The following is a 26,479-nucleotide window of genomic DNA, read 5'->3' as shown; positions in this document are numbered from 1 at the left end:
CTGACATGACTCCTGGTACTGGGCAAACCCCACTCCTGCTAAACAGGTGACAATAGATTTAAGAGCAACAGGACTTAGTGCCGCTCAATTTTTGATTTTATTTTAGTGCTACCAGCTTGTTAAAATGACGTTAACGCCATAACCGCATCAACACGGCAAATCTCTGTTAGTTAATGTGGATGGTCCCGTGCGTGGGGCTGCATGACGTCAACATGTTAGCATGGTTAGCTCGTTAACGTGTTAGCGCTGTGCAGTCCCACGCATGGGGCAATCCGCATTAGATTGCTAAAGGAGATTTGCCGCGTTAATGCGGTTATGGCGGATGCGGTTAACATCATTTTAACGAGAATAACACTGAAAGCACTATTTTATTTATTTTTTGCTTTTTGTTTTTACTTGCATCTATTTGAAAGAGTGAGTGTAAACACAAAACATTCTTTTGTCTTATATGCTGGAATATGCAGATTTATTACTTATTTATATCAATTCTTCCAGCTGCATTTATTAGTAATATTAGTAACTAAATACTTTTTTCAAGTAACTTGACCAACACTGCTAGGCTTCAGTAACATCTCAGCCTGCTGCAAGCTGCTTCTCTCCATGTCACGCCTTATGGAGCAGTAATTTGTGGTGAAGGAGGTGAATAAAATTATCCTTTTTGAATTAATTTACCAAAAATAACTTCAACACGGGATTGTGATTTTTTTTTTTAAGATCACCAGTCCTCTACATTGTCCAACAGAAACAGACAAAATTGTTAACAAACTGGTGAACATAGAAGTGTCTTCAGCAGCTAAAAATAGCAATAACACTAATTCACTGATATTTATCAGACAGCGTTAAATACAACAAATTTAACTTGTATGCCATGCTAACACAAAAGGGGCAATCTGAGAGCAAGGCCCTCCACCACTGTCACTGCCACTGCTGATGCAAGTGCAAATTCCCTATTTCCAACATTTGAAAGTCGTCCCAGTCTGCACCAAAACATAACAATTTCTGTTGCCTGTGAACCACCGCAACACCAAGTGTCACAAAATTCTGCCTATTGGTTTTTCTCTTGCAAATGTAGCTTACATTAATAGTGTAACCCAATTTCACCATGGGCTTAATTTAGTACAGCCACATTAACCATTCAGCGGACTATGTTGAGGGAACAGCAACCTCAAGCCTCAAATGTAAAAACAGTTGTTAGTGTGACATTGTCTATTTATACAGTCGAGAAATATGTATCCATCTTCTTAGGTTGCACCTTTAAGGGTGAGGCAGACATAATAATAATAATAATAATAATAATAATAATAATAATAATAATACCTGTCCCACCAGGGGAGAGAAAACTTTAGACTTACTGTATGCTAACGTCAAGGATGCATACAGCTCCTCCTCCCTCCCCCCACTTGGTAGGTCAGATCATAACCTGATTCACCTCACCCCCCGCTATGTGCCAATTGTGAGGAGGGAACCTGTGACCACCAGGACTGTTAGGAGGTGGTCAGAGGAGGCAATAGCGGAACTACAGGGCTGTTTCGAGGTGACCGACTGGGAAACACTCTGTGAGCCTCACGCCGAGGACATCAATGGGCTTACTGAGTGTATCACAGACTACATAACTTTCTGCACCGACTCCATTGTTCCAGCTCAGACTGTTCATTGTTACCCAAATAACAAGCCGTGGGTGACTAAGGACATCAAAGCCCTCCTCAACAACAAGAAGAGGGCTTTCAGAGGGGGCAACAAAGAGGAGGTGAGGAAGGTCCAGGTGTTACTAAAGGACAAGATCAGAGAGGCTAAGGACAATTACAGGAGGAAGCTGGAGTGGAAACTCCAGCAGAACAGCATGAGAGAGGTGTGGAGGGGCATGAAGACCATCACTGGATTCAGGCCAACCAACAGCAGGGGAGCTGAGGGAGGTGAGAATAGAGCCGACGAGTTGAATCTGTTTTTCAATAGATTCGACACCACAGTGTCTGCTCCCACCCCCACAACCTCACCTGCAGTCAGCCTGGAATCCAGAGCCACACCACTGTGCCAGCCTCTCTCTTCACATGTTGCCTCCTGTGAGATTCCTGACACCCCTCCCCCACCCATCACCTTCACTCAATACCAGGTTGAGATGCAAATGAGGAGACTTCACTCAGGCAAGTCTGCTGGACCAGACGGAGTGAGTCCCCTTGTCCTCAAGGCCTGTGCCCCCCAGCTGTGTGGAGTCTTTCATAAACTGTTTATGCTGAGTCTGAGTCTGCAGAGGGTCCCGGTGATGTGGAAGACATCATGCCTCGTCCCTGTACCAAAGACGCCTCGTCCCAGTGGCCCCCAGGATTACAGGCCCGTGGCACTGACCTCCCACATCATGAAGACCCTGGAAAGGCTCATCCTGGACCAGCTGCGACCCATAGTAAGACCACATCTGGATCCCCTTCAGTTCGCTTATCAGCCTCGTCTCGGAACAGAGGACGCCATCATCTACCTGCTCAATCGTGTCTACACCCATCTGGACCAGCCGGCGAGCACTGTGAGGGTCATGTTTTTTGACTTTTCCAGTGCTTTCAACACCATCAGGCCGACCCTCCTGGGTGATAAGTTAGCAGCGATGCAGGTGGATGCTTCTCTGGTGTCCTGGATTGTTGATTACCTGACAGGAAGACCACAATATGTACGTCTCCCACAGTGTGTGTCTGACAAGGTGATTAGCAACACAGGGGCACCACAGGGGACTGTCCTCTCCCCCTTCCTCTTCACCCTCTACACCACAGACTTCAGCCACTGCACAGAGACCTGCCATCTTCAGAAGTTTTCTGATGACTCTGCGGTGGTTGGATGCATCAGCAGGGATGATGAGACAGAGTACCGGGCTGTGGTCGACTCCTTTGTCACGTGGTGTGAGCAGAATCATCTGCAGCTCAACGTGGCAAAGACCAAGGAACTGATCGTGGACTTCAGGAAGACCAGGAAACACTTGACCCCTGTTTCAATCCAGGGGGTCAGTGTTGACATTGTGGAGGACTATAAATACCTTGGAGTACACATTGACAATAAACTGGACTGGGCTAAAAACACCACAGCACTTTACAGGAAGGGCCAGAGTCGTCTCTATTTTTTGAGGCGACTGAGGTCCTTCAACATCTGCCAGAAAATGCTGAGGATTTTCTATGAGTCTGTGGTGGCCAGTGCGATCCTCTATGCTGTTGCATGCTGGGGGAGCAGGCTGAGGGTCGCAGATGCCAACAGACTTAATAAACTGATCCGTAAGGCCAGCAATGTTGTGGGGATGGAGCTGGACTCCCTCAAGGTGGTGTCGGAGAGGCGGATGCTGTCCAAGATAAAGACAATGTTGGATAACACCTCCCACCCACTCCATGACATGTTGGTCAGTCACAGGAGCTCGTTCAGTGAGAGACTGAGATTACCGAAAAGCACCACTGAACGACACAGGAAATCATTCCTGCCTGTGGCCATCTCCCTGTACAACGCATCCACTTAACACACTGTTTGCTGCTACAACTACACATGTTTCTTTTCCAAATATTTATTTATAAGTGACTTATGTATGTATGTATGTATATATATGTATATATTGTACTATTCTTAGTTAGCGTATTGTCTGTCTTGTCTTAATGTTGGTTTAAAATGGAGCACTGTAATAAAAAATAATTTCCCCCAGGGATCAATAAAGTATTCTGATTCTGATTCTGATTCATATGTCATATATCACAGCTAAATTTTTTGGTTGCGGCATATTGACTTAAGGGAAAAAAAACAAAATTCGACGGTCAGTACTCGTAGGTCTCCTTGAGGCCAGTGAAATACAGACAGACAGGAGACAAAATAGCTGCAATCAGTGTAAAAATGTGTTTAGCTCATGGACGTGTATGAATGTATGTGAGATACGAATTTTGTGTGTGCATGTGTGTGTACCACCAGCACACAGTAGAGTCCTGGGCCTTAAGCTGTCTTTAGGTGCACTGAATTACAAACGGATCAGGATCAGCAGGGACAAGAGGAGACTACACAGCAGCTCTGGTACTGCCCAAGGCTCTATGCTGCTCTCAAGAGAGCGTGCTTGGGCGTGATCAGCTGATCAGAGGATCCACAGTCTGACGATAACACAATCTTTTACTGTGCATTTCTGGTTAGAAATAGAGAAAAGTATTTCACCCCTTTTGAACAGGACTACATTACTTCACCAGTACATCATGTGGGAGCCCAGATGATGTACTAAGAGCTTCATGCAGGCAGGGATCCGGCTCGTCAGGGGTTACCAGATTTTCTTGTGTCAAAGGAAAGTGAGCAAAGTGAGCCTAAAGCCGTCCTTGTAGACATTTCCCCCCAAAAATCTGCAACGTTGAGAATAAAAACAGCAAAAGATTCATCTTAATTCAAGGCCTGCAATGTGGATGTGGCAATGCGCAGGCTGCGTCAGTGGCGTGTCTGTGAATGTGTGTGCCCACAGTATGTTTCAGACAGGTCTTCGCTTTGGTTGACAGCACTGTTGCAACATTCATAACAGCCTGGGAAAATGTAATGAGCTAAAGTGTCACAACATCTCAAATCGCTCTGCTAGCCTTCACTTCTGACAGTCTGACTCCGCTCCCCAGTGCTGTGTGTGTGTGTTTGTGTGTGTTCACTGGCTTTATCTTCAGGGTCTGTTTATATTTTGTGTGGGAGGGGGCCAATGGCCAAGAAATGGAAGCCAGGGACAGGAGAAGCCAAGCAAGCTGCCACAATGCCACCAGTATCTTACAGCCTCACGCTATTTTTGTCTCGCCACAGAAGTCGAAAGAAGGAAACTGGAGATATTCAGGACTGTAAAGTGACAGAACATGCAGAACAGATCCAAAGAATCCTCTTCCTCTCCTTTCTATTTCTCCTCCCTCGTTGTCTTCGCTAATACTGTTATATTAGTCACTTCCGAGTCTCTTCACCTTCTATTTTCTCTCTCTCCCTCTGGAGATCTTTTAATGGCAAGTTTATCCTCGTTCACCCTGTGGCTCTTACCAGGCTGATTTCCTTTGAGTCTACAAGGTTTACAGGTGTCCCTTTAGGGTTCCTGGTGTTAGCAGTGGTGGTGTCCCTCAAGGCTGTGTGGTGTAAGGTCTGTTCTCTGACAGCTCTGTCTGCCCGTAACACCCAGGGTGCCAGGTGTTATCATTAACACGTCTCATCACAGCTTAAAGGAGCCACACGTCTAAATCGTACAATGGATTGCTTGTGATATCACTTTTCTCCACTTGCTTCCTTGAAGCTTTTTCCAGTCCTCCATCTTCCATCTGTGTTCCTCCTTTTTGTGCATACTTTGTTATATTTTTTTCATTTTTGTGCTTCCTTCCTTGCATGCTTTTCCATCCTTCCTCGCCTCCTTGTCTTTTGGTCCTTACCTCTATGAGTGCGCACACTTAAAAAATACAATAACTTTAAGTAGAGCAGTTCCCTAGAGGGGTGAGTGACAGGCTATTCTTTGCCTCCTGTCGTTATTTCTGACATAGTTAAAGAGGAAATAGTAGACTAAAATTATCTATTTTTCCCTTTGTCCTGTCAGAATCAATTAATCACTGACAGTAAAATTATATAAGGATGTTTTCCGGAGTGGTGAGAGCTCTGATGTTGAATTCTTAAATCTATTTCTGGTAAGGAAATTGAATGAAAAAAAAAAAAAAAAAACTGCCCTCTGGTAAATACTAAGAAGGAATTATTTACTATTTTTCAGCCAGTGTAGATCTGACAGTCATTCAGACATGAGCCTAGTGAAGGACTTTATCCCCTCAGTCATCTTTGCTCTGTCTCTTTCTCTTTCATGCTTTCTTGCTTCATCTCACTCTACCTCATTCATCTCTTTGGTTATTTTCCGCCCTCTGGGTTGCTGCTATGGAGATATAACAAAAAAAAAATCCTTTACACTGTTGGGCCACCACAAGGTGTACAGTAATGCATTTGCTCATACATTTTAGTACAGTGTTTCTTGCATTTTATTCCTCATTAAAAATGTCAAATATATGCAAAGTATACAGTGTTTATACTTATATTTGTTCTTACACATGCAGCTCCAAAACTATCCATCCATCCATCCATCCTCATCCGCTTTATCCGAGGCCGGATCGCGGGGGCAGCAGCCTAAGCAAAGAGGCCCAGACCTCCCTCTCCCCAGCCACCTCCTCCAGCTTATCCGGGGGAACACCAAGACGTTCCCAGGCCAGCCGAGAGATATAATCTCTCCAGCGTGTCCTGGGTCTGCCCCGGGGCCTCCTCCCGGTGGGACATGCCTGGAACACCTCACCCAGGAGGCGCCAAGAGGGCATCCTTGTCAGATGCCCGAACCACCTCAGCTGGCTCCTTTCGATGTGGAGCAGCAACGGCTCTACTCTGAGCCCCTCCCGGATGGCCGAACTTCTCACCCTATCTCTAAGGGAGAGGCCAGCCACCCTTCGGAGGAAGCTCATTTCTGACGCTTGTATCCGCGATCTCGTTCTTTTGGTCACTACCCACAGCTCGTAGCCATAGGCGAGGGTAGGGACGTAGATCGACCGGTAAATTGAGAGCTTCGCTTTTACACTCAGCTCCCTCTTCACCACGATGGACCGGTGCAGTGTCTGCATTACTGCAGCTGCAGCCCCAATCCGTCTGTCGATCTCTGGCTCCCTTCTCCCATCACTCGCGAACAAGACCCCGAGATACTTGAACTCCTCCACTTGGGGCAGGAACTCATCCCCGACCCGGAGAGGGCACTCCACCCTTTCCCGGCTGAGAACCATGGCCTCAGATTTGGAGGTGCTGATCCTCATTCCCGCTGCTTCACACTCGGCTGCGAACCGTTCCAGTGCGAGCTGGAGGCCCTCACCCGATGAAGCCAACAGAACCACATCATCCGCAAAAATCAGAGATGAGATTCTGAGGCCATCAAAGCGAAAGCCCTCCGCCACTTGGCTGCGCCTAGAAATCCTGTCCATAAAAATTATGAACAGAACCGGCGACAAAGGGCAGCCCTGGCGGAGCCCATCACCCACCGGGAATGAGTCCGACTTATTGCCGGCAATGGAGACGCTGTACATGGTCCATTCGGACTCAATGTCCCCAGTCTCCCTCGGAATGCTGTTGAAGCTCTGCCGGAGGTGTGCGTTGAAGATCTCGTGGACTGGGGCCTCTGCTAGACGTTCCCAGCACACCCTCACTACGTGTTTACGTGCACCAGGTCTGTCCAGCGTCCTCCCCCGCCACCTGATCCAACTCACCACCAGGTGGTGATCAGTTGACAGCTCAGCCCCTACAAGGGGCTCCAAAACTAATCTAGTCATTACCAGGTGGTGAATGCAGATGCATGAATCAGACATTAAATTGTCTTTACATTCTAGCACATAGTACAAAGTCTGTATCCATGGATACTAATGGTAAGTGAATTAACAGCACAGAAGTGGGCATTGTTTAGACTACATGTGTAAAAATGTCCTATGCCTGTTAACTACTACATATTTGTCGTTTTTAGGTGCATTGCTACATTTGTTGGCTCCACCAACAAATTAATTTCTTTAATTAATGAAATCACTTTCATTCAAATATGGTAATGACTGTCTGCATAGAGCCAACATGCCAACACGGTGACAGCTAAATGATAACAGCTTCAAACTGTGAAGTCAAAACCAGTCGATGATGTCATACTGGCTAAGTCCATCTTATATATACAGTTCCTGTCTAAACCATGCCATATGTTTTTATTTTCTTGCATGAGCGCACTGTGTTGAAGAAGTATTTAATTCATATTTACAGCTGACATAAGTTTGAGTCTCAGTCTGTAGGTGCTTGTGTGTCTGTACTTGAGTGTCATTGTGTGAGTGTTTCTGGAACACTGATAAGACCCTCCCGTGTAAAACCCAGTTTGCGGTCTTCATGGGAAATCAATTTGTCCCGCTTTCTACGTGGCCAGCCTTTATATGCTTCACTTCCTCCCACAGCTGTCACCCAATGTATACAGAACCATTGCCTCTCTCCATCCAACACAACGCACACATACTCACTGAGCTAAATCAAACGCATATCAGCCACATACATGCATATTCATTCAATTTCTATGCATATTCGGTACTCCAGCTGACAAGTGAATTACAAAGAGTGGCAGAAAAGATGAGTCAACTCAAGGTGGTGGTGAGTGTGTATGTGTGAGCTGGTGAGAGAGTGAAAAAGAGATAAAAAGAGAGAGGTGAATCCTGGCAACTTGGCCAGGAGCTCATTAATCTGCAGATGTGTTCACACCAAAGAGATACGGTGTGCTGCACTCACATGTATTCACACATGGACGCACGCACATTATGAGCCCTGTAGCTCATTCTTATTCAACTCTGCAGCCAGTGTGTCCTTTGATTCTCATTGTCCTGAGGAGGTTTGAGAGGAGGGAGTGTCCATGGTGATTGAAAACTGAGAAATTATGCCATCACCTATCTCATATCTTCTGTGAACAGAGTTTGCCTACACTCCAGTACCCCTCTGCAGATGCTTGGTTTTTTTTTTTATTAATGTTTTTTTTTGTGGCGTTTTTTTGAATGTGTCTAATGGATGCACCACCAACTGAGTCAGCTGCAGGCGCAACAGTGTCAATCAGTACTACAGGTTTTTTTTGGCATTCTTGGTGGTGTTGGGGTAAGAGTATGCATGGTAGTGGCAGCGGGGGTACAGCCAATCATAATGCTGATTGAGGAATCCAGTGATGTGGACGAATTAATGAGACATGGGGTACTGGCTGAGCCAGCCAATCATAGCCCTTTAAGAACTCGTCAGCTGCTGACAAACTGTGAAAAACTGCCGGTCATCAATCACACCAAAAGAGATGTTCTCTGCCATTCGCACACTTGCCATCACATGGTAGCTCATGGATTGTTCATTTTGAGTCACAATGCTGAGTCATTTGTTGTTATACCACCTTCAAACCAAAAGAATTCACCAAAAAAGTCTTATTTTAACCACAAAATGCATCACCACCCCATATTTTTCAGCAAAGATTGCTCTTAAAAGCGTCTTGTTTGAGTTAAAAGACGTCTGATTAAAAAAAAATCCAGGATCATTAAAGACCAGGACTGTATTTTCCCATGGTTGAGTTTGTCAGAGTTGTTGGTGGCATATGAATGACCTTTTCTTAATATCACTTTTTCCTACCTGGTGGTGATTGCCCTACTATTGCAGGAAAAATAGAAGCAAAGAAAAAGCACTAGAAACTCTATAACATATGGGCCTAACCTCTAGAACTAGAAGGATTTGGAGCCAAACACATAAATCCACTGCATCATTAATGATGGAATGAATGAGATGTCCTGAGGGGAGCAGCACGGCAGCTCCTGCTCCTTCCATCTATCTTCCTATATGTAACCTAACAACTCACCTAGGATCTATCGATCTGCACATTTCTTTCTTACTTTTTTACACTTCTGATTATAACTCTTTGCTTTACTGCATAAATCACCTCTAGCTCTAAGAATACCAACTTTAGCTTCACACTTTGTTAATCTTGAGAGAATCTGCTGACAAATATCTGAACAGCCTGTGTGTATCTGCCATAGAACATCCACCATGTTCAGCTACAGTCTGTGCTTTCCACTTTCACAATCGTCTTTGACCTCACCGCTTAGATGTATGGACCTTTGGTGAAGTGGGTATGGGCCGCTGATATGAATAGCCTCAACCTCATGAATCTTTCAGGCTCAATCATATGAGCTGATGTGAAAGGAGTTGGCCCTAGAGGATGAATTAGTTAATACATCAACCAGTGGAGGCATTTCTAATGCCCTCTTTAAACAAGAGTTGTGCATTAGCTCTTCTTATAGTCTTGAGTACATATTAGTTTAACATAAGACAGGTACAAACAGGTGTGTGTGTGGGGGGGAGGTCATATCTGTGTAGAGAAAAAATGGACATAAAAAGGAGAATACATTTTGCACATGCCCTTGTGAGCATATTTGGCAATTCGAGTATGCAGGTGAGTGAGCGTGTGAGCTTGAATAAGTTTCATTTTATGCATGAGTACAGAGACATTTCGGTATGAATAATTGTATTGGCCTTTGACAGAAAAATACTGAGCAAGAGAGGGAGAAAAAAAGGCATGGAGCCACAGAGAGAGGTGGGGGGAGAGGTTCGGGGTTGCAAGAGAGTGAGGAAGTGTGGCAGGAAATGAAATGTGTTATTTGGGAGAACTGGAGGTGATAGTGTGGGGTGGAGGGTTTGTGTTCACCCCAATCTCTGCACTGCAGCGCGATTTCAATGCAGCCCTACACTGCAGGCTTTGCCAAAGAGCGATGTTCTGGAGGGGTCAAGGAAGGGAGGAAGGATGAAGGAAAAAATGATGGTCTGAGCAGAAGAGAGGGAAGAAATGGGTGCAAAAGAACGGCAGAAGGAGAAGGAAAATACAGGAAATGGCAACTAGGAAAGAAAATAAGGAGATGGAGCGTGAAAGAGCGACAAATGAGGTGAAGGCATGAAGATGCGGTCAAAGTGAAAAATGTAAGAAATAGAAAAAACATATTTGATAAACGGTAAAGAGCAAGCACGGGAGAGAGGGAGGAACTGGGGGAAATAACTCCGATCTAATCACCATGATTGGGAAAGTTGGAAGAGCAGAGTGTGTGGTAAGGTGCAAATTAAAAAAAAAAAAAAAAAAAAGAGTGCTTCCTGTCAAGCAGAAAACCAACCTGAGGACTCTGCTATGTGCAAACATACTGCAAAAGATGTCGCTTTTCAATTTATTTTGCTGAAATTGACCAGGGAGTTCTTTAAACCACCTGTAAGTCTGAGCAAATGTGCTCTGTTAAATTGAAAAGGAACTGGATAGATGTTTATGCCTATTAGACGTGGTGTTGTTTTTGACTGATTTACTTGAGAAATTTTTGGAAAGCTGAGAAGAAATGAGCAAGGCTGATTAAGGATAAGAAATAAGACGAGTTTATGAGGCATGTGAAATTGGTCAAGTGACCCAAGAGGCAGAAAGAGGAAATCACAAGTCCAAGAGGAGTTTTGAAACATGAAACACATTTATTTGTTCCACCAGATAACATAAGAAACAATTCTGACTAGCACTCTCCACAGACAGATCCCAACACCAGTTCAAACACAACACAAGTCAATCCCATCAATGACAACAACTGACACACTAAGTGGGCCTCTGCTTAAATACTACTGGATGTGTACTATAAGCAGATTCAAAGAGACTTCTTACATAAAACCCTTTCCTAAATTATTTAAAATCTCCATCCACATTAACAAACCACCATTGCCCAATAAATACAAATAAACAGCAATCAATAAATACATAAAGTTGTAGTTAAAAGGTTACATCAGACTGAATCTATGGACATTAATAATAAATGTCCCTTAGCAAGGGAAAACTTAACCAGACACTTTTGATGAAATCAACAGCTGGATGGTTGAAACTTGGACACAGTTGGGTGTTCCAACAGGATGATGAGCCCAAGCACATTGCAAATGGTTTTGGAATGCATAAAGCGGCCTAACGTTAAGCTTCTGGAATGGCCTTCCTACACCCCCAACCTCAACCCTACTGAAACTTTGTGGACTATGCTTAAGAGCTTGGTCCTCGTCAGGTAACCAATTTAAATGAATCCAACAAATTCAGTAGGGAATTCAGAATCCATTCAGAACTATACCAGACGCGTGTTGATGACTATCAAAAGGTGAGGTGGCTGGCTGAAGCGCAACTTGCTAACCAAATATTAGTGAGCATTCTTTTGACCCTGTCTGGATTAGAGAAAATCCTAAATAAATTAAAACTTGTGCATTTCTAATTTTTTAAAGTCATTAAAGATGTATGCTGCGATATAATTTTACCCTGGAAAAAGAACAGTTTAAAGAAATCACTAAAAGCCCAGACTCACCATGACATTAATGCCCATAATAAATATATATAAAGCTTTGACTCCAATTGTACATCTAACCAGTAAAACCAAAGACCCTGCTACCTAAAATCCACTTGATGTTGTCCTCCCAGAATTAATAAAAGGTTGCAACCAAAGAACTATTTTGCCTGAACACCCTGGGAGTTAAGTTTCTTCAGTAGATGAATTAAAATATGCAGCCTTTACTGGCTTATGTTAGCATAAGCCTTTTTATTCAGCCGGCATCTAGCAAACAATAAATCATACTGTCACGGTCCTGGGTCAGTGACCCAGTGTTTTGAGTTTCTTGTGCCTCTGAGTTTTCTGTATTATGTTCTTAGTTCTTGTTGTTGTCCTAGCTTGTTCTTTAGTGTAGTGTCTTAGTTTGGTGTTCTTGTATTCTGTTTAGTTCTCTGAGTATTTAGTAGCTGCCCTCTGTGTTTCTTAGTTGCTGTCTCCCCTAGTCTAGTTTGCATCTTTGCTAATTCCTGTTTTACTTTGAAGGTCTGTGTCTCATGTGAGTGTATCCTACTTTGCTCCCTTGTCTCGTCAGTTCTGATTTCTCCCAGCTGTGCTCTCCTTCTGTGTCTCATTCCCCTCGTTACTTCCCATTGTATTTAAACCCTGTGTTTCTCTGAGTCAGTATCGCGTCGTCCCTCATGCTGTGTGTGATTCTCCCCATGTCTTCTGGTATGTGTTATAATTAGCTTTTCCCAGTTCAGTTTTGTATTGCTTGTGTTCTATTTTCCAGCAATAAAGCTGTGCTTTTGAGTTCAAGTTCTGTCCCCGTGAGTTTGCGTTTGGGTCCAATCCCTGCCTGCCACACAGCGTTTCATGACACATACATACAATATGTTTTACAGTCAAGTGGAACAACCCTGCCCCGTATCACTCCCGTGATAATGTGACAATTCAACAAACAAACAATACATGTATTTTAATACACAGTGTGTGAGTCTTATTTACCAATATTCTATTACTGTATGTGGCAATTATAGTCGTCAGTTTCGATGATCAGTATTTGTGTAGCAGTTACTCAGATCATTAGTTGCAGTTTATGAGAATGGGAGCTTGTCCTTACAAGGCAACTGTGACCATGTCAGTTCGGCCAAACTGTTGAACTTTATGAAGCAGCACAGGTACTATTATCTCCTCCAATTCATCATGCAAATGACAGAGAAAGTGGAGGAGGGGAATCCACACCAGGCCATGAGTAAGATGGACAGAGATGAAGTGAGACAGGGGTTAAAACACAGGAAGTGAGAATAGGATGACCAGAGTAATTTCCCACTTTTAACACCACCATTTACCTTCTTCACCCTATAACACACGCTGAATATGAAATCCAAAAATCACAGTTCATTTACTAGCTTTTAGCTTTGATTTTCTCTCAGACTTGTATGTGTTGCCAGTAATAACAGTGTGTTGTTGTTAATCTAGATGCATATGAGTGATTTACAGCCTGAAATTGCTTACCTGCCTGCTCCCTTTTTTGTCCTGATTGACGGACTGATGGCGTGATTGAGATCTTCTGGCAAAGCAAATAGCAGTTGACCTGAAATAATTTGCATAATTCCTGGTCTGCCTAGAATCACTGTGATTTGTTGGCCAGTCTTTAGAAATAGATGGAGATAGGTTAATGCATTTCCTTCTCGACAAACCACATTTGAACTAAACAGAAAAAGCTGCTTCTGTCAGAAAGAGTTGGATTTTGGTTTTATACTATAAATAAAGGCAAACAACGGTCCTAATCTTGGAGGAATCTATTAAATTTGTGATTTATTGCTCTGGTTGCAGATTCTAAATCAAAAGAACTACAAATGTTGCACCATTATAACCCTGTTGGTGTTGCATGGCAGGAGTTTTTTGTTTGTTTGTTTGTTTTTTAAATATACTATATACAGACAGCAGAGTACATTTGATTAGAAGCCACAGGATCCTGAACTCTGACTTCTCATCCATGTTGATTTAAATTTAACACAACAACTGAATAAAATAAACCTGCTGGATTTGCCAGAATGTGCGATACAGGCAGGAAGTACTGAAGAATGAAGTGTATGGCTGCTGCCATTTTCAAGGTCATGAACAAACAAAATCACTCTAACTAAAATGTAATCGTGGTGTTTTATGTGATGAATGTGGGAGCATTCTTTTTACAAAACATAGGAGTACAGGAAAGATACCACACAAAACTACAAAAAACCCACGAGTGACACTGTGAACATACACAGACAAAAAAATAGTATGAGATAAAACTAAACATGTACTTGATTTTGCTTTATGAATTTATGTGCATAAGGCTGCTTTTCCCTCTCCAGTTAGAATGAAATGGGCATAAATATATTAGTTTGCAGTGCAGTTAATACTTAATAGACCTTTTAACAGAATGGATGGCAATGAACACATTGTGTCACATGGGCAAAACCCTCCAAAAGCACCAGAGCATTTGTCACCATGAACAACTGCTACATATGGCTGTGGATATTCATAGAAGCTGTACCATTAATGTAAAACATTTGTAGCGCTCGCACTTTAAAAGATCTCATAAAGTATTTAATACTTGATGATAAAATGAAAGGATAGTTATCACTAAAACTAGGAAACTGCGTGTGCATGTCATGTATGTCCATGACTTGCACAAATTCTCACTACTACCTAATTCTTTTATAGAAACTGGATGATTTGTGGACTATCATATGCATCTGGTTTCAGGTTTTGCATTTAAACTGTTGGTTAATAGTATTACACGTGTATTGTTGAAAAATTAACACTGAGAAAAGTTAATGATCTAGTTTACTTCATGCATTTAAGTGTCATTGTAAAGTGGAGACACTCTCAAGTCGATTATGAGAGTCCAGTCAAGTAAAGTCAGACCAGAGAGGTGTACTAATACTAGTTTCGTAGAGGAAGGATTTCACAAAATTTTTAAACCCCATTGACTTGTATCACAGTTGTGATTATTAACTTTCTCTGTTAAGCAGAGCTTCGTGCTTCTGGCTCTGTGCACACTCACATAAAAATGGGCCATTGGTGGGTCACATGACATTTCTTCCACACAAAATAATCGCTGTGAGTGCTGCTTATTCCAAGCAGAGACATTATCAGATGATGATGATAAAAATCTATAAAGCCCATAAAAAAAATCTAAAAGTAAAATGTAACTGTCGCAAATAAGAGACGAGATTAATGCTTCAGAAAATCATTAATCTGGCGCTTTAGCGCACAGAGCAGTAAAATAAACAATTCCAATGCGAGTTAATCATTTTATTGCTGAGTGCGCTCTCAGCACTGCTGTCTGTTTCTACGCTGTTGGCTGCACATTAGACTTCTGAAACTTTAAACTGGATACGTTTGAACATTAAAGGTTACTGTCCCATAGCCCAATAAAGGAGACATGGAAATTTGTCAACAGATCAAAGTGAAATTACTTTCATTCACTGAACAGGTAATATTGGTGTGTGTTCTGTCTTCTAGTAGCTGCAATTCCAGCAGTGTAAAATAGACTTAGCAGCAGATTAGGATCAGTTATAATGGCATTTATACATTTTTGGCATCACTAAATTAATTTATGCACCTTCCTGTGATATTGTGGTGTGCACTTCATTTGGTGGTGGTTTTAGTAAGGTGTGGCTTAACAACTTCCACATATAAAACAGATCTGCCAACAGAGAATCTATAATGCACTTAATGTAAAACATGGTGTAAATGAAATGTTAAAGTTACCACTATGACTTAGCCAGGTGAGAAAGGAGCCTCTTTCATGATACAAAAAAAAAAAAACCCTCTGATTTTAAGCTTAGCATAGCTAAGACACTAATCTCACTTCATAGTACACCCCTCAGGTCTGTTCCATTAGGATTCAATCAGTGTTTACAGCTGGCAGATAAAGTTATAGTGTGTGTGAAATTTAGAGATTTTAGTATTAATAAATATAAGAAAGATTTTTAAACAAGATTTAATATTTATTATCATGGTTACTTGGGATACACTAATGCCTGGGGGCACTGCATCTGGTTTGTGTGTTTTTTCATAAAAAAGTAAATGGGGCTTTTATTAACCTCAGTTGTAGAAGGCTGGCAGATCTCTGTTTTGAAAAGTAGATGTACGAAGTCGATGCTTGTTGTGCTGCTGTGCTCTTGTTAAAGTTGTTTGGCTCACACAAACTTAAGTCCTTTCATTTTTTTAATTAAAAGCACCCAACATTTCGCACCCACACATACCTATCATTTCTCAACAAGCCTTTTAGTCATCACTCAACAATAATCAGGGCTCTAGAGTGCGACCAATTTGGTCGCAAATGCGACCAAATTTTTCAGTGGTGCGACTAAAAAAAATATTTGGTTGCACCTGTGCGACCAACTGTTCGGGTAGCAAAAAAAAAAAAAATCTGCAACCTTCCCTGTGGTCAACAACAGACACACATTATGCCCCTATCGTGGACTAAACCAATCAGAGATAGTAAGGGGCGGGACCTCTCTGATTGGCCGTGGTCCAGTTGAAAGTGCAGGTGGAAGTGGGAGGTGAGTAGCTTGAATAAAGCGATATCAATTCATTAAATCCTGAATCGACTTTTAAATATAACTGTGTTTTGCCAGAAACGCCAGATTCTCAGATTAAAGCTCACAAAACCATTTCAACAACAACCAAACAGCAAATGAGAGCAGGTACACGGACTCCACACAAAGACGTAAACACAGAGCCGACGCATCAGAATCAGCTTTGTCTTTCTCGGCTTTCTCACCCGACGGCCTGTAGACGGACATGCTGTCGGAGCTTAGCGATTCTGATGCGTCCGGTCCGCGCTGTGATTACGTCTTTTTGCGCTGATTCTGAGCTGCAGGTTTTGTCTCTCTCCAACCAAAATTCACCAAGCCAGCAGCAAAAGAAGCAGCAAACTACGCTTCACATTTGATCAATGTCATCATGAATTTTGCTGTTTTGCTTCCACGACTATTAAAAACACACTTCATGCACAGCTAGCTCTCTCTCTATCTCTCTCTGTACTTCAAGAACAGTTTCCCGTCTCCAATCTCTGTTTTCTGTATTATTCATTCGCTTATTACCCACCAGTCTACCGTTGTTTACAGCGCTGTCGGCTGCTGTCTTTTTCTTTTCTTTTTCTTTTTGTCACTTAAATGACCTCGGACAACAAAGCCTATTTTTTCTGTTGCTCAATACTGAAGAAATTTAAACTTTATATACAGAACATTGTAGAATATTTTTAAGGTTATCTGCTATAAAAAGCCAGACCAGGAAAATCTCCTTCATGTTTTTCTGTGTTTTATTCTCAGTTACTTTCACACAAAGGCATCTGCTGTGATGTTCACAATTCTGATGAAGTCAGTACTGATAAATGATCAGAATTATAATATTTCTGACTGTCTGAGGCTAAGTTGAATCAAATCGGGACTTTGAAAACCGGAATCGAATGGATTATAGAAATCAGTGATGATACCCAGCCCTAGTGAGCAGCCTAGGCACGACAGAAGTGGATGTAGCTGTAATAGGAAAAGAACTATTGATAACTTTTCTGTTAAGTTAAGGCCTGATCCTTCTGAAATTCATAGCCAGTGCTCTGACACGGTGTCATCAATCTTTGAATGCTGAAAAAGCACAGTGTATCCAGAAAAACACATTATATTATATAAATTATTATAAAATTTGTGTGCGCCTAACTTTTGTGCCGGTACACCTAACTTTTTAAAGTTAGGCGTACCAGTACGCCCATGGCAAAAGTTAGTCTAGAGCCCTGATAATTAAGTGTGCTGTATAGTGAACTGCGTTAGTTATTAGGTTTGTAATGCATCTCAGAATGTGCTTCTTTTTTCTAGTTTTCAATTAGCCTCCAGTGTATAAATAGTCCTGCCCTCTTTGTCAGGCTTTCTGTGAATGTACCTGTTGTGTCCTACCTTTCACAAGCTCTTGTTTGTCCCCGCTCAAGTTGCATTTGTTTGGATAGCATTTAAAAGCTTTCTGTTAACTGTCAACTTTGCCTCCTTACCTTAACGTTGCAATCCACACACTTCATTGTTACAACAAGAATCATTAAAGATAATCACTTCAACAAGTCCTTCAACTATTTTATTTGTGCAGTAAATGTTTATTAAATTATTCTGTATCTCCAACTCATTCCAGCTGTGGGATATGGATAATATAATTAATCACTGTGTATCAACACATGGCCATCAAACTTAGAGGCTTTGATGTGCCTCATCAACCACTTTTTCTATTGCAGCATTCTAAAAATTGGTTCTCATGATCAGTGGGATACCACAACTTCAAACAAGATTGTTAATGTCTTTAGATTTATTACTGCCCATATGTCTTACTGACAGCCTTCTGTGGGTTTAGATAAAGTTAGAGCCCTGAATAGAAGTTAGAGTGGAGTTGGAAGATAATTTTTACACTGTCACACCTCCATAAATACTAACTACAAACTCACAGAGGAAACAAAAAGCATGAAGACACCAGTTCTTTAAAATGCTTTTCGCCAAAGAATTCCCAAAAGTTCCAGAGACAGTCCCTAAGGATGACATTGCATCATTTTGCCTAAATAATCACCTTGTATGGAGTAGGGGCAATGGGTGGAATACTGGTTTATTGGATTTTATGGCTATAATAGGATTGTATTGGCTGTCTAAAATCAATTTGAACCAGAAGAAAAAAGATGGAAGCTCTTCAATAAGCTGTCCATCAGTGACTGATTAAGGACACTGAGGCTACACATGTGAAATGAAACACTGTTATTAAAGCTGACTTTCTACTCCCTCTTCAAAATAGCACATATTTAAATTGTAGTCAAGCATGTTCTGTTATAGGTTGCTAACCTTTTTTGCCTTTAGCGGTAAGTAATAGCAAAACACATCAGATATGCAGCTGTTCTAATTGCCATCACAGCAATTTAGTTACATTGGGAAATAACAACTTCAAAGAAAAGAAAGCCAAAGAGAGACACAGAAATGAAGAAATAAGTAAATAACCAATATTTTGTGACTTTTTAGTGCTTTTCTGCCCAAACATTTTAGCTAAAATATCACAATTTATTCTAGCTGCTTCTATAAACCATCAAGCTTTATGCAGCCTTAACCAAATCCAATGGCTAAAAATCATTACAAAGTGCATTCGTGGATGTTATACATTCATTTGGCATCAATTTTCATTGATCCAGTGTTGTGTTGATTGATCCTCAATGACATTCATGCACAGGCATGCCTAAATGTTATATAATAGGTACTTTTGAGTCAAAGCATTAAAAGGCATTGAATAATCAGAGCCAGGTCAATATATTCACCCCTGATCTGTGACTCCTTTCCATAAGTATTGATCATTAAAACCACAGCGTGGCCGAATGTCTTTGCATGGATGACTGTGAAAAACTGAAAAAGACCATCACACCATAGACATCAGACCATGGACGACGGAACCACAACTGGAGATGTTTGTAATTCATCTGTTGGAGCTGTTACAGCAAGGACAACACAAAAACAGGACATGGCTTGATATGCACATACTGCAACATCGTGTAACTCTTGTGCACAAGCTAACATTTACTGTAGTATTCCCACAGAAATTTGGCCAGGACCCAGAATCAATGTCAGACTGAATGCTGTCAACAACTTTGCATCAAAGGTGATGTGTTTAAGCTCAGTCAAAGTCTTCCACTGAGTGTTTCTCAGTTTTTAAAGTGCCATTCAAAGTAGTAAAGTCACTTTGATATTTTCTACTACTGCCACATCTTCCTTTTCTTTGCTGTATTTTCCCTCATCCACTGCGGCGTGCACCGCTTCGACAATACTTTAATCAGCTGCTCCACTGCTCAGTGAGCTCAGAGCTCCTCTGTGGCCTATATGTCCTTGTGTCACACACACAGCCTCATTCACCTAAATCACTGCACTGCCATTTTCTGACAGACACATTCTCACATCACATAGCTGAGTGGAAACATGAGCTGCCCACTGCTCTCAGGGCAGAAGGTGAAAACACACACACACACTCACACACAGTTGAGGCACATACTCTATACTTCATCTTGAACAGCCTCTGGCACAAACGGCCGACTTGCAGCATATGGAGATTTCATGTTCATTTTCAGTCAGGGAGCTTGACCCAGGCCTCCTGGACCTGACAGTGAAGCGGCTGAGATTGTAATCAGTTATTCAAACACATAATATGGAAACAAGGCCCACAGAGGCAATCTGCCATTTCCTCGTGAAGTCACCTCACAGTAGACTGCATATGTTAAATGTTAAGTCAGAATATGCCTGTCATTATTTCCCCCTATGCTTCAGGGACACAGCAGTTTGCAGCTGCTGACCTCTGAGGTTCCCTCACTCATACCTGACCTGGCAGTGACTCACCGATCTCACAGCTCTCTCCAGAGAACCCCTGAGGACAGTAGCAACTGTAACCATCCCCTTCCTGCAGGCAGCTTCCACCATGGAGGCAAGGATTGGTCTGGCATGGATTACTCTCCACTGTCAGGAAAGAAAACAAGACGAGGGAGAAGTTAACTGAATTTATCAGGTATATTTCTATAGATAGAGAGCATTATAAAAGTGTCTTCACAAACTATAACAGGCAATGTGCCCGCATTATACCTCTGTCATTACCCTTACTGAGCTCATTTTTGGCTCCTCTCTGGCAGGGATAGAAGAAGAGCATAGGCAGACAGTATGTCTCAGACTCTATGACTTTCAACAAGGTGACGGATTGGCTGTTGTTGTGTCTGTCATGCCCCTATTTATCATGAATGATAGTAAAATGGGGCACACCAGAAGGACAGCATGCTAAGTTGACTGTCCCACATCTCAGGTCTTACTGATGAGACAAGGTCCTCATAAATTAGCTGATCATACTCTAGTCATCCATACTGATGCAGGGACCTATTTCTATGGCCCATTAGTGAGTTGCCGAGAAGGTAATAAACGCATTTTACGTTGGTGGGCTATAACTCTGTGCCTTTTCATGGGAAATGTTTTGGCAGATGAATGGTGGAGATTGAGATTAACTTGTAATTATTGAACTTATATTTTAGTATGGGACAGAGGGAGGAGAAAATTTGACAAGGACAGTTAGAGCACAGAATGATCATCAGGATTTTTTATTCTGTGTGCAAAGGACTGTAGGGAACTGCCTAGATTAAGTGTCTTTTTATTATCCAATCCTGATAGGATTGCAGGCCCTGACACAATCTGTCAGGGCATCTAATACACTGCATCTTCTCCATAATAACACCCAGGCTCACTTAATGATGTATGAGCATAGAGATGCTGTGCACAACACAGAGTACACTTGGTCTAAAAGTGTGGGAACACTTGCATTGGTGGGTGCGTTACTGTCTTTATACATGTGCACATCTGGAAGCATATGTGTGTGAATATCTGGATGTTTCTCTGACCCTGACTCATTGCATGCACACGAGATATAATGTGGCCGCGTGTTCAATTTTCTGTGAAACATGGTGATAAACTCCTGCTGTTGCAGAGGGGCTGCTGTTGATACAGCGGGCAGGGGCAATGATGGAAATGCTGGCTTTGAAAATACATAAAAGTGATTCGCCGAATGAGAAAAACCATTAGAGACAGGCTCATTTCTTAATTCAGCAGTGGGGAGGAAAAAGCAACACTGTACGTGATTTGAAAACATACATTGCTTAAAGGTTAATGACGTGCTGATGGAAATGGGGAAATCTCTAAGTACTAGTAGTGTATGACAAAGTGAAAACACACTTAGGATATGGTCAATTTGAAGGCTTGGTTGGGTTTGAAAATGTCGGGTAAAGAAAAATTGCGGAAATGAAGGAAAGAGGTAAAGGACAGACACCTTCTGAGTTGTTATCTGTCTATCAATTCATCCACCAGGGCTAAAGGTAAATTGGTAATGTGGAAATGGTGGTTAGCCGCCATAAATACCAGTGCACATGTAACACACATGCATTTAGCTTCAAAGCGAGTGACTTGAAAGTCAATAATGTTTCATACTTCAAATAAAAAAAAATAAAAAAGGAGAAATGCATAGAATTCTTTTTAATGGAAAATTAGGGATAAATAATCAGTGATGAATAGTAGTGACGATAATGTTTTTTATTTCAGCTCGGCACAGATTCTATTGAACTTTATTCTCTTGACCTCTCTTGAATAGAGAGAAATCATAGTGCCTCAAAGCTAATATTAACTTAACCCAATTCCAATTAAGTTAGGATGTTTTGTAAAATTTAAACAGAATGCAATGATTTGCAAATCTTAGAAATCCACATTTAATTTAAAAAAATGTAATTCATTGTAAAATGTACTTTTTTACATTTTACATTGTATAATATAAATAAAACCATTAACTGGAATTGGGGGCGAAGCAAATGTCCTTCGCAATGTTGTTGTGCAGTGTTTGAAGGTATCAGTATCAGCGAGATACCCTTATGGTATGCACTTCAAATATAAAAGAGCTAATAATTGTCTAATTCCCCATAAAAAGTATCGTCTGCTCGTATTAAAACCAAATTTATATGCTAAGGTAGAGATCAACCTGGCTGAAGCAAGACTTCAAGTATACAACTTTATATTAGAGCACCAACAATTTACTGGTTGGCCCATATTGGCTATATGTTGTTAGTAAATGCCTTTCAGTATCAGCATCTATAATTGCTGATAAAGCAAAAATTAAAAAAGTAAAGAAGAGACAAGACACATCCTTAAACTATTGTTAGTGCTGATGTTCCATAGTTTGAAGGTAGAGACTTTCTGCAGTTTCCCTGTTGGTAACACAGTTTGGAACGCCTCAAAAAACAACGACTAGCTGATCCCAGCAGAGATTGGCCGAGTATTAATGGAAAAATAAATATGCAAGACAAATGTTAGGGAAATCTGTTTATGTTTCATATGTTTGAAAGAAAAAAAGACAGTCTAATATGTTGGAGTTTTAAATATCTATATGGCTTCTTCGACAAACCTCTACATGTTATCTTTTAAATGTTTACATTTAAGTTGCAATGAAATAAACCAATGGTCTCTTTCCCACTTAAATAAACTGCTTGAGTCACACTTACTCAAACTTTACCACATACTGCCAAAAATAGGTCTACCATTTGATTATCTCTGTCAGTTTTGGGGCATTCAATCAGTTACACAAATGTCTCAAGTTACTGGTGCAGTAGAAAAGGTAGCGATGCACACAAAGTAACTGGCAGCTGAGGACCAGGTTATCAGTGAAAAAGGCTTCAGAACCCAAAAGGCAAACTCCTTATGACTATACCCCCATTCAGTCAAACCACAGAGAGTATCACTATAGATTTGGCTTGTGGTGCTGTTGGAATTAATGTCGCACAAGGCTCTTCTTTGCAATCGTGAAAAATTAGAGTGACAGATCTTCAAAAGTAATCCATAAGCTCTTTAAGATATCAGTGAATGGCATTGCCAGCTGATAGGAAAAATTAGAGCAAAGCTTGTGTGTGGCAGCTGTGTTTATTCATGTATATGGGAATGTATGCATTTATGCCTTAAAAACCTCATAAATGAATTCCTATTGGTTCAATTTTTGCCACAAAAGAAATGATTTCTTGCTATAATTAAAGTAGTTCTAGCAAAATTGCCTTAATAATGAGTTTAAAAGGACTTTTCCTCTACCAGCAGTGATAAATGGTGGCAGTGCAGTCTATGGTAATACACAGACAAGGAGCTGAGCTGTAGCAGAATAGAACATTGATCCAATCTGCAGACAATTAGTAACGACTTATTACACACAAATGAGACCGTGTTCTTCACCATCTGTCCACAAACAATAGCCTGCAGACTTGGTGCTGAAATCATAGGTATGGATTGAGTACAGGAAAGTTTCAGTACACATCAAGGTTCTGCTTGAATGTTTAAGAAGACACAAAGCCAGCCCATTGCATCTAGTACACTGTTAAAAAAAACATCTTAAAAAAACTGTAATATTCTGGCAGCTGGGGCGCCAAAATACTACCGTAAAATAACAGAAAATAACTTCCTCATGAAAATACAGTTATTTTCAGTAATGAAAATACAGTTTGTTACGCTAATCTCACATGGGATTCTGCCTTCTCCAAGTGCTTTTAGACATCAAATTAGGAACATTTTAACGTGATCAAACAATGAAATTACCTATAAACAAGGTCAATGAATGTGGCAATATGAATCATAATACGTAAATGTACAGAAATATACAGTTAACAGTTGGTTTAAATAATAATGGATTGCATGCCCTGGGAGAGACTGACAGAGGCGAGGTTGCCATATCGCACCATCGGCCCCTCTGGCCATCACCAGTAGGCGAAGAGTCTTGACCACAGACACAATACCGAGAGTGTCCGAGCCGGGGCTCGAACCGGCAACCTTCTGATCACAAGGCAAACTGCCAACTCTTGAGCCGCAATTGCCCTAAATAGCAATGATAATAATACTTATGTGATGTAACACAAGGTTATAGGAATCATGTTATATACTTTTCCACACACTCATCCCCCCCTCCCTTTCCAAACGCCTTCGACGCTTATTCCCCTCTGATGCTGACGGTGGATCAAGGAGACCAGCGTACAGGCTGCAGGCCCGGATGTACTGTCTAAATCGGCTGTCTCTCACCCTTTACCCACCCCTGCTTGCTTGTCATGTGTTTCTTTGGTGTATTAAGAGTTTTTTCATGTGCTATGTGCAGAGGTGTTTTTTTCTGTTCTCAAACTGATCTCCCTGCTGGAGCTCAGTCTGGGGGGAGTTCTTTTTTTCTCCTTATCTTTCCTCATGTGGTGCATTTTCCATTGTTATACCTCTCTGACCTGTCTTCCCCATGTGATGTTTTGTGTAATGTATGTATGGTCGGAGGGTAAGATGGCGCCGCCATTGCGTGCAATAGGTTGGCAGCCTTATGAAATTTCCCCTTGTAGGACTAATAAAGGTATATCAAATCAAATCCATAGCATTACATTTGAATTCAACAGTTCAATCTTTCAAATAACGGACATATATTTGTGAAATTTCCCCTTGTGGGACTAATAAAGGTATATCAATATATCAATAAAATTATGTTTTATTGCATTACAGTGATTTAACGTTAATTTACATTTGAAATGTGAAATCACAGTCTATTTACCTAACTTTAATGATATTCTTGAAGAACAGAACAAAACTGTAAAATGCAGTAAAATACTTTTATATTAGGATTTTTTCCTACAGTGCAGCCATACCCACGACCTTGTGGTTGTTAGTTCACATTCATTGGCCGATGCTTAGCGTCATGTTATTATGTGTCCCAACATCCAATGGCATGTCACATTGTTTTCATGGCCACACCCTCACCCCAGGTGCAGAGGCCTATTTCTGTTCAGGAATGTTGTGAATACTTTGAGATTTATATTAATTGCAATTCCTACCTCTACATTTATTTTTTAAAATATATAATTAGCACAGAGTGGCCGTGCAATGTTTTATATGTTTTTTTTTTAGTTTTTATTCCTATTAATTATATTTTCACTTGTTACCTCTGAATTATTGAATCAGACCTAGATGACATGAAATTTTCAGCAAAATTATAATTCAAATACTCCTTAAATTATTGATTATTCTCATTAATTTTTGATCATTTTATATATTTTTCCATAGTATTACATTTGAATTTAACAGATCATTCTCTCACATAACAGACAAATATTTGTGAAATTATGATACATTTCTGAATGTATTTTTACAATCTAAATATGCATATGTACAAAAAATATATTTAAAAAAGAAGTAAATTTTGTTTTACTATATTTACAGTAATGATATGTTATTTTACCTTTGACATGTAAAATTACAGTCTACTTATGTAAATTTAATGATATTCTAGAAAGACAGTACAAAACTGTAAAATATACAGTAAGATACTTTGACATTACTATTTTTTGGAACAGTGTACTTGTGGGCATGTCTGTACACGTATATTAACTGCGGTTATTATATAATTGGAAAACAGTTTTTAAAAAGTATGAGAGGGAGGAGATAAAGCCCCTGGTCCGTGACACAGATGGGAGGAGAAGATAGAAATTCACATTTATTAAAGAGAAGCACAAGTATGAGAAAATGCCAACTAGAGAGGGACAGAAAGCCACAGAGAGAACTGTCATACATTTCTTCCTCTCTTAATGCTGCTAGCTTATGATTAATTACACACTGGTCTTTAAATAGGTCGCTCCTTCTATCCTTTCTGTGTGTCTTTCTCCTTCTGTGCCGAAGACCGAAGAAGAAAGATTGGAGGCTAGAGTACGAAAAAAGACAAGGGGAAAGATAGAGAAACTTGTCCCTGACATAGACACACGGAAATAGGCAGATATAGCAAAAGAGAGACATTTTCAGCCTTGCAGGGTTTCAACTTCCAGGGCTAAGGTCTGCGGTGTGACACAAATTCATACTCACAAAATGTAAAGTCTTCATCCCTGACAATGAGCAGATATTGCAACATCTCTTCATTCCTCTGCAGAGTTTTATGAAATATGTTCTGCTGGGTGACATTTTACTGCTCCATTGGGTCATCTTTAGTTTTTTTCTAAGCCTCTCAAGAGAGAGATTATCTTAGCGTTGTGGCATATTTGGGAAGCTACTCCTCGATGTGTGCTCGTACACACACAGGAT

General features: G+C 41.0%; 1 protein-coding gene across 3 annotated transcripts in view; it reads right to left on the bottom strand.

Annotated features, from left to right (window-relative positions):
• ncanb (neurocan b) overlaps nucleotides 1-26,479 on the bottom strand; it is a 175,786-nt gene that overhangs the window by 59,257 nt on the left and 90,050 nt on the right. For all 3 annotated transcript variants that reach the window (XM_076880012.1, XM_076880011.1, XM_004554883.3), the window contains exon 10: nucleotides 20,222-20,338. In XM_076880012.1, coding sequence (XP_076736127.1) covers nucleotides 20,222-20,338 — 117 coding nt within the window. The remainder of the gene's footprint in view (nucleotides 1-20,221; nucleotides 20,339-26,479) is intronic.

This window comes from Maylandia zebra, linkage group LG23 (genome assembly GCF_041146795.1).
Source record: "Maylandia zebra isolate NMK-2024a linkage group LG23, Mzebra_GT3a, whole genome shotgun sequence".
NCBI classification, from domain to species: Eukaryota; Metazoa; Chordata; class Actinopteri; order Cichliformes; family Cichlidae; genus Maylandia; species Maylandia zebra.
Note: the sequence above shows the minus strand (reverse complement) of the source record. Positions and strands in the feature narration are given on the sequence as shown.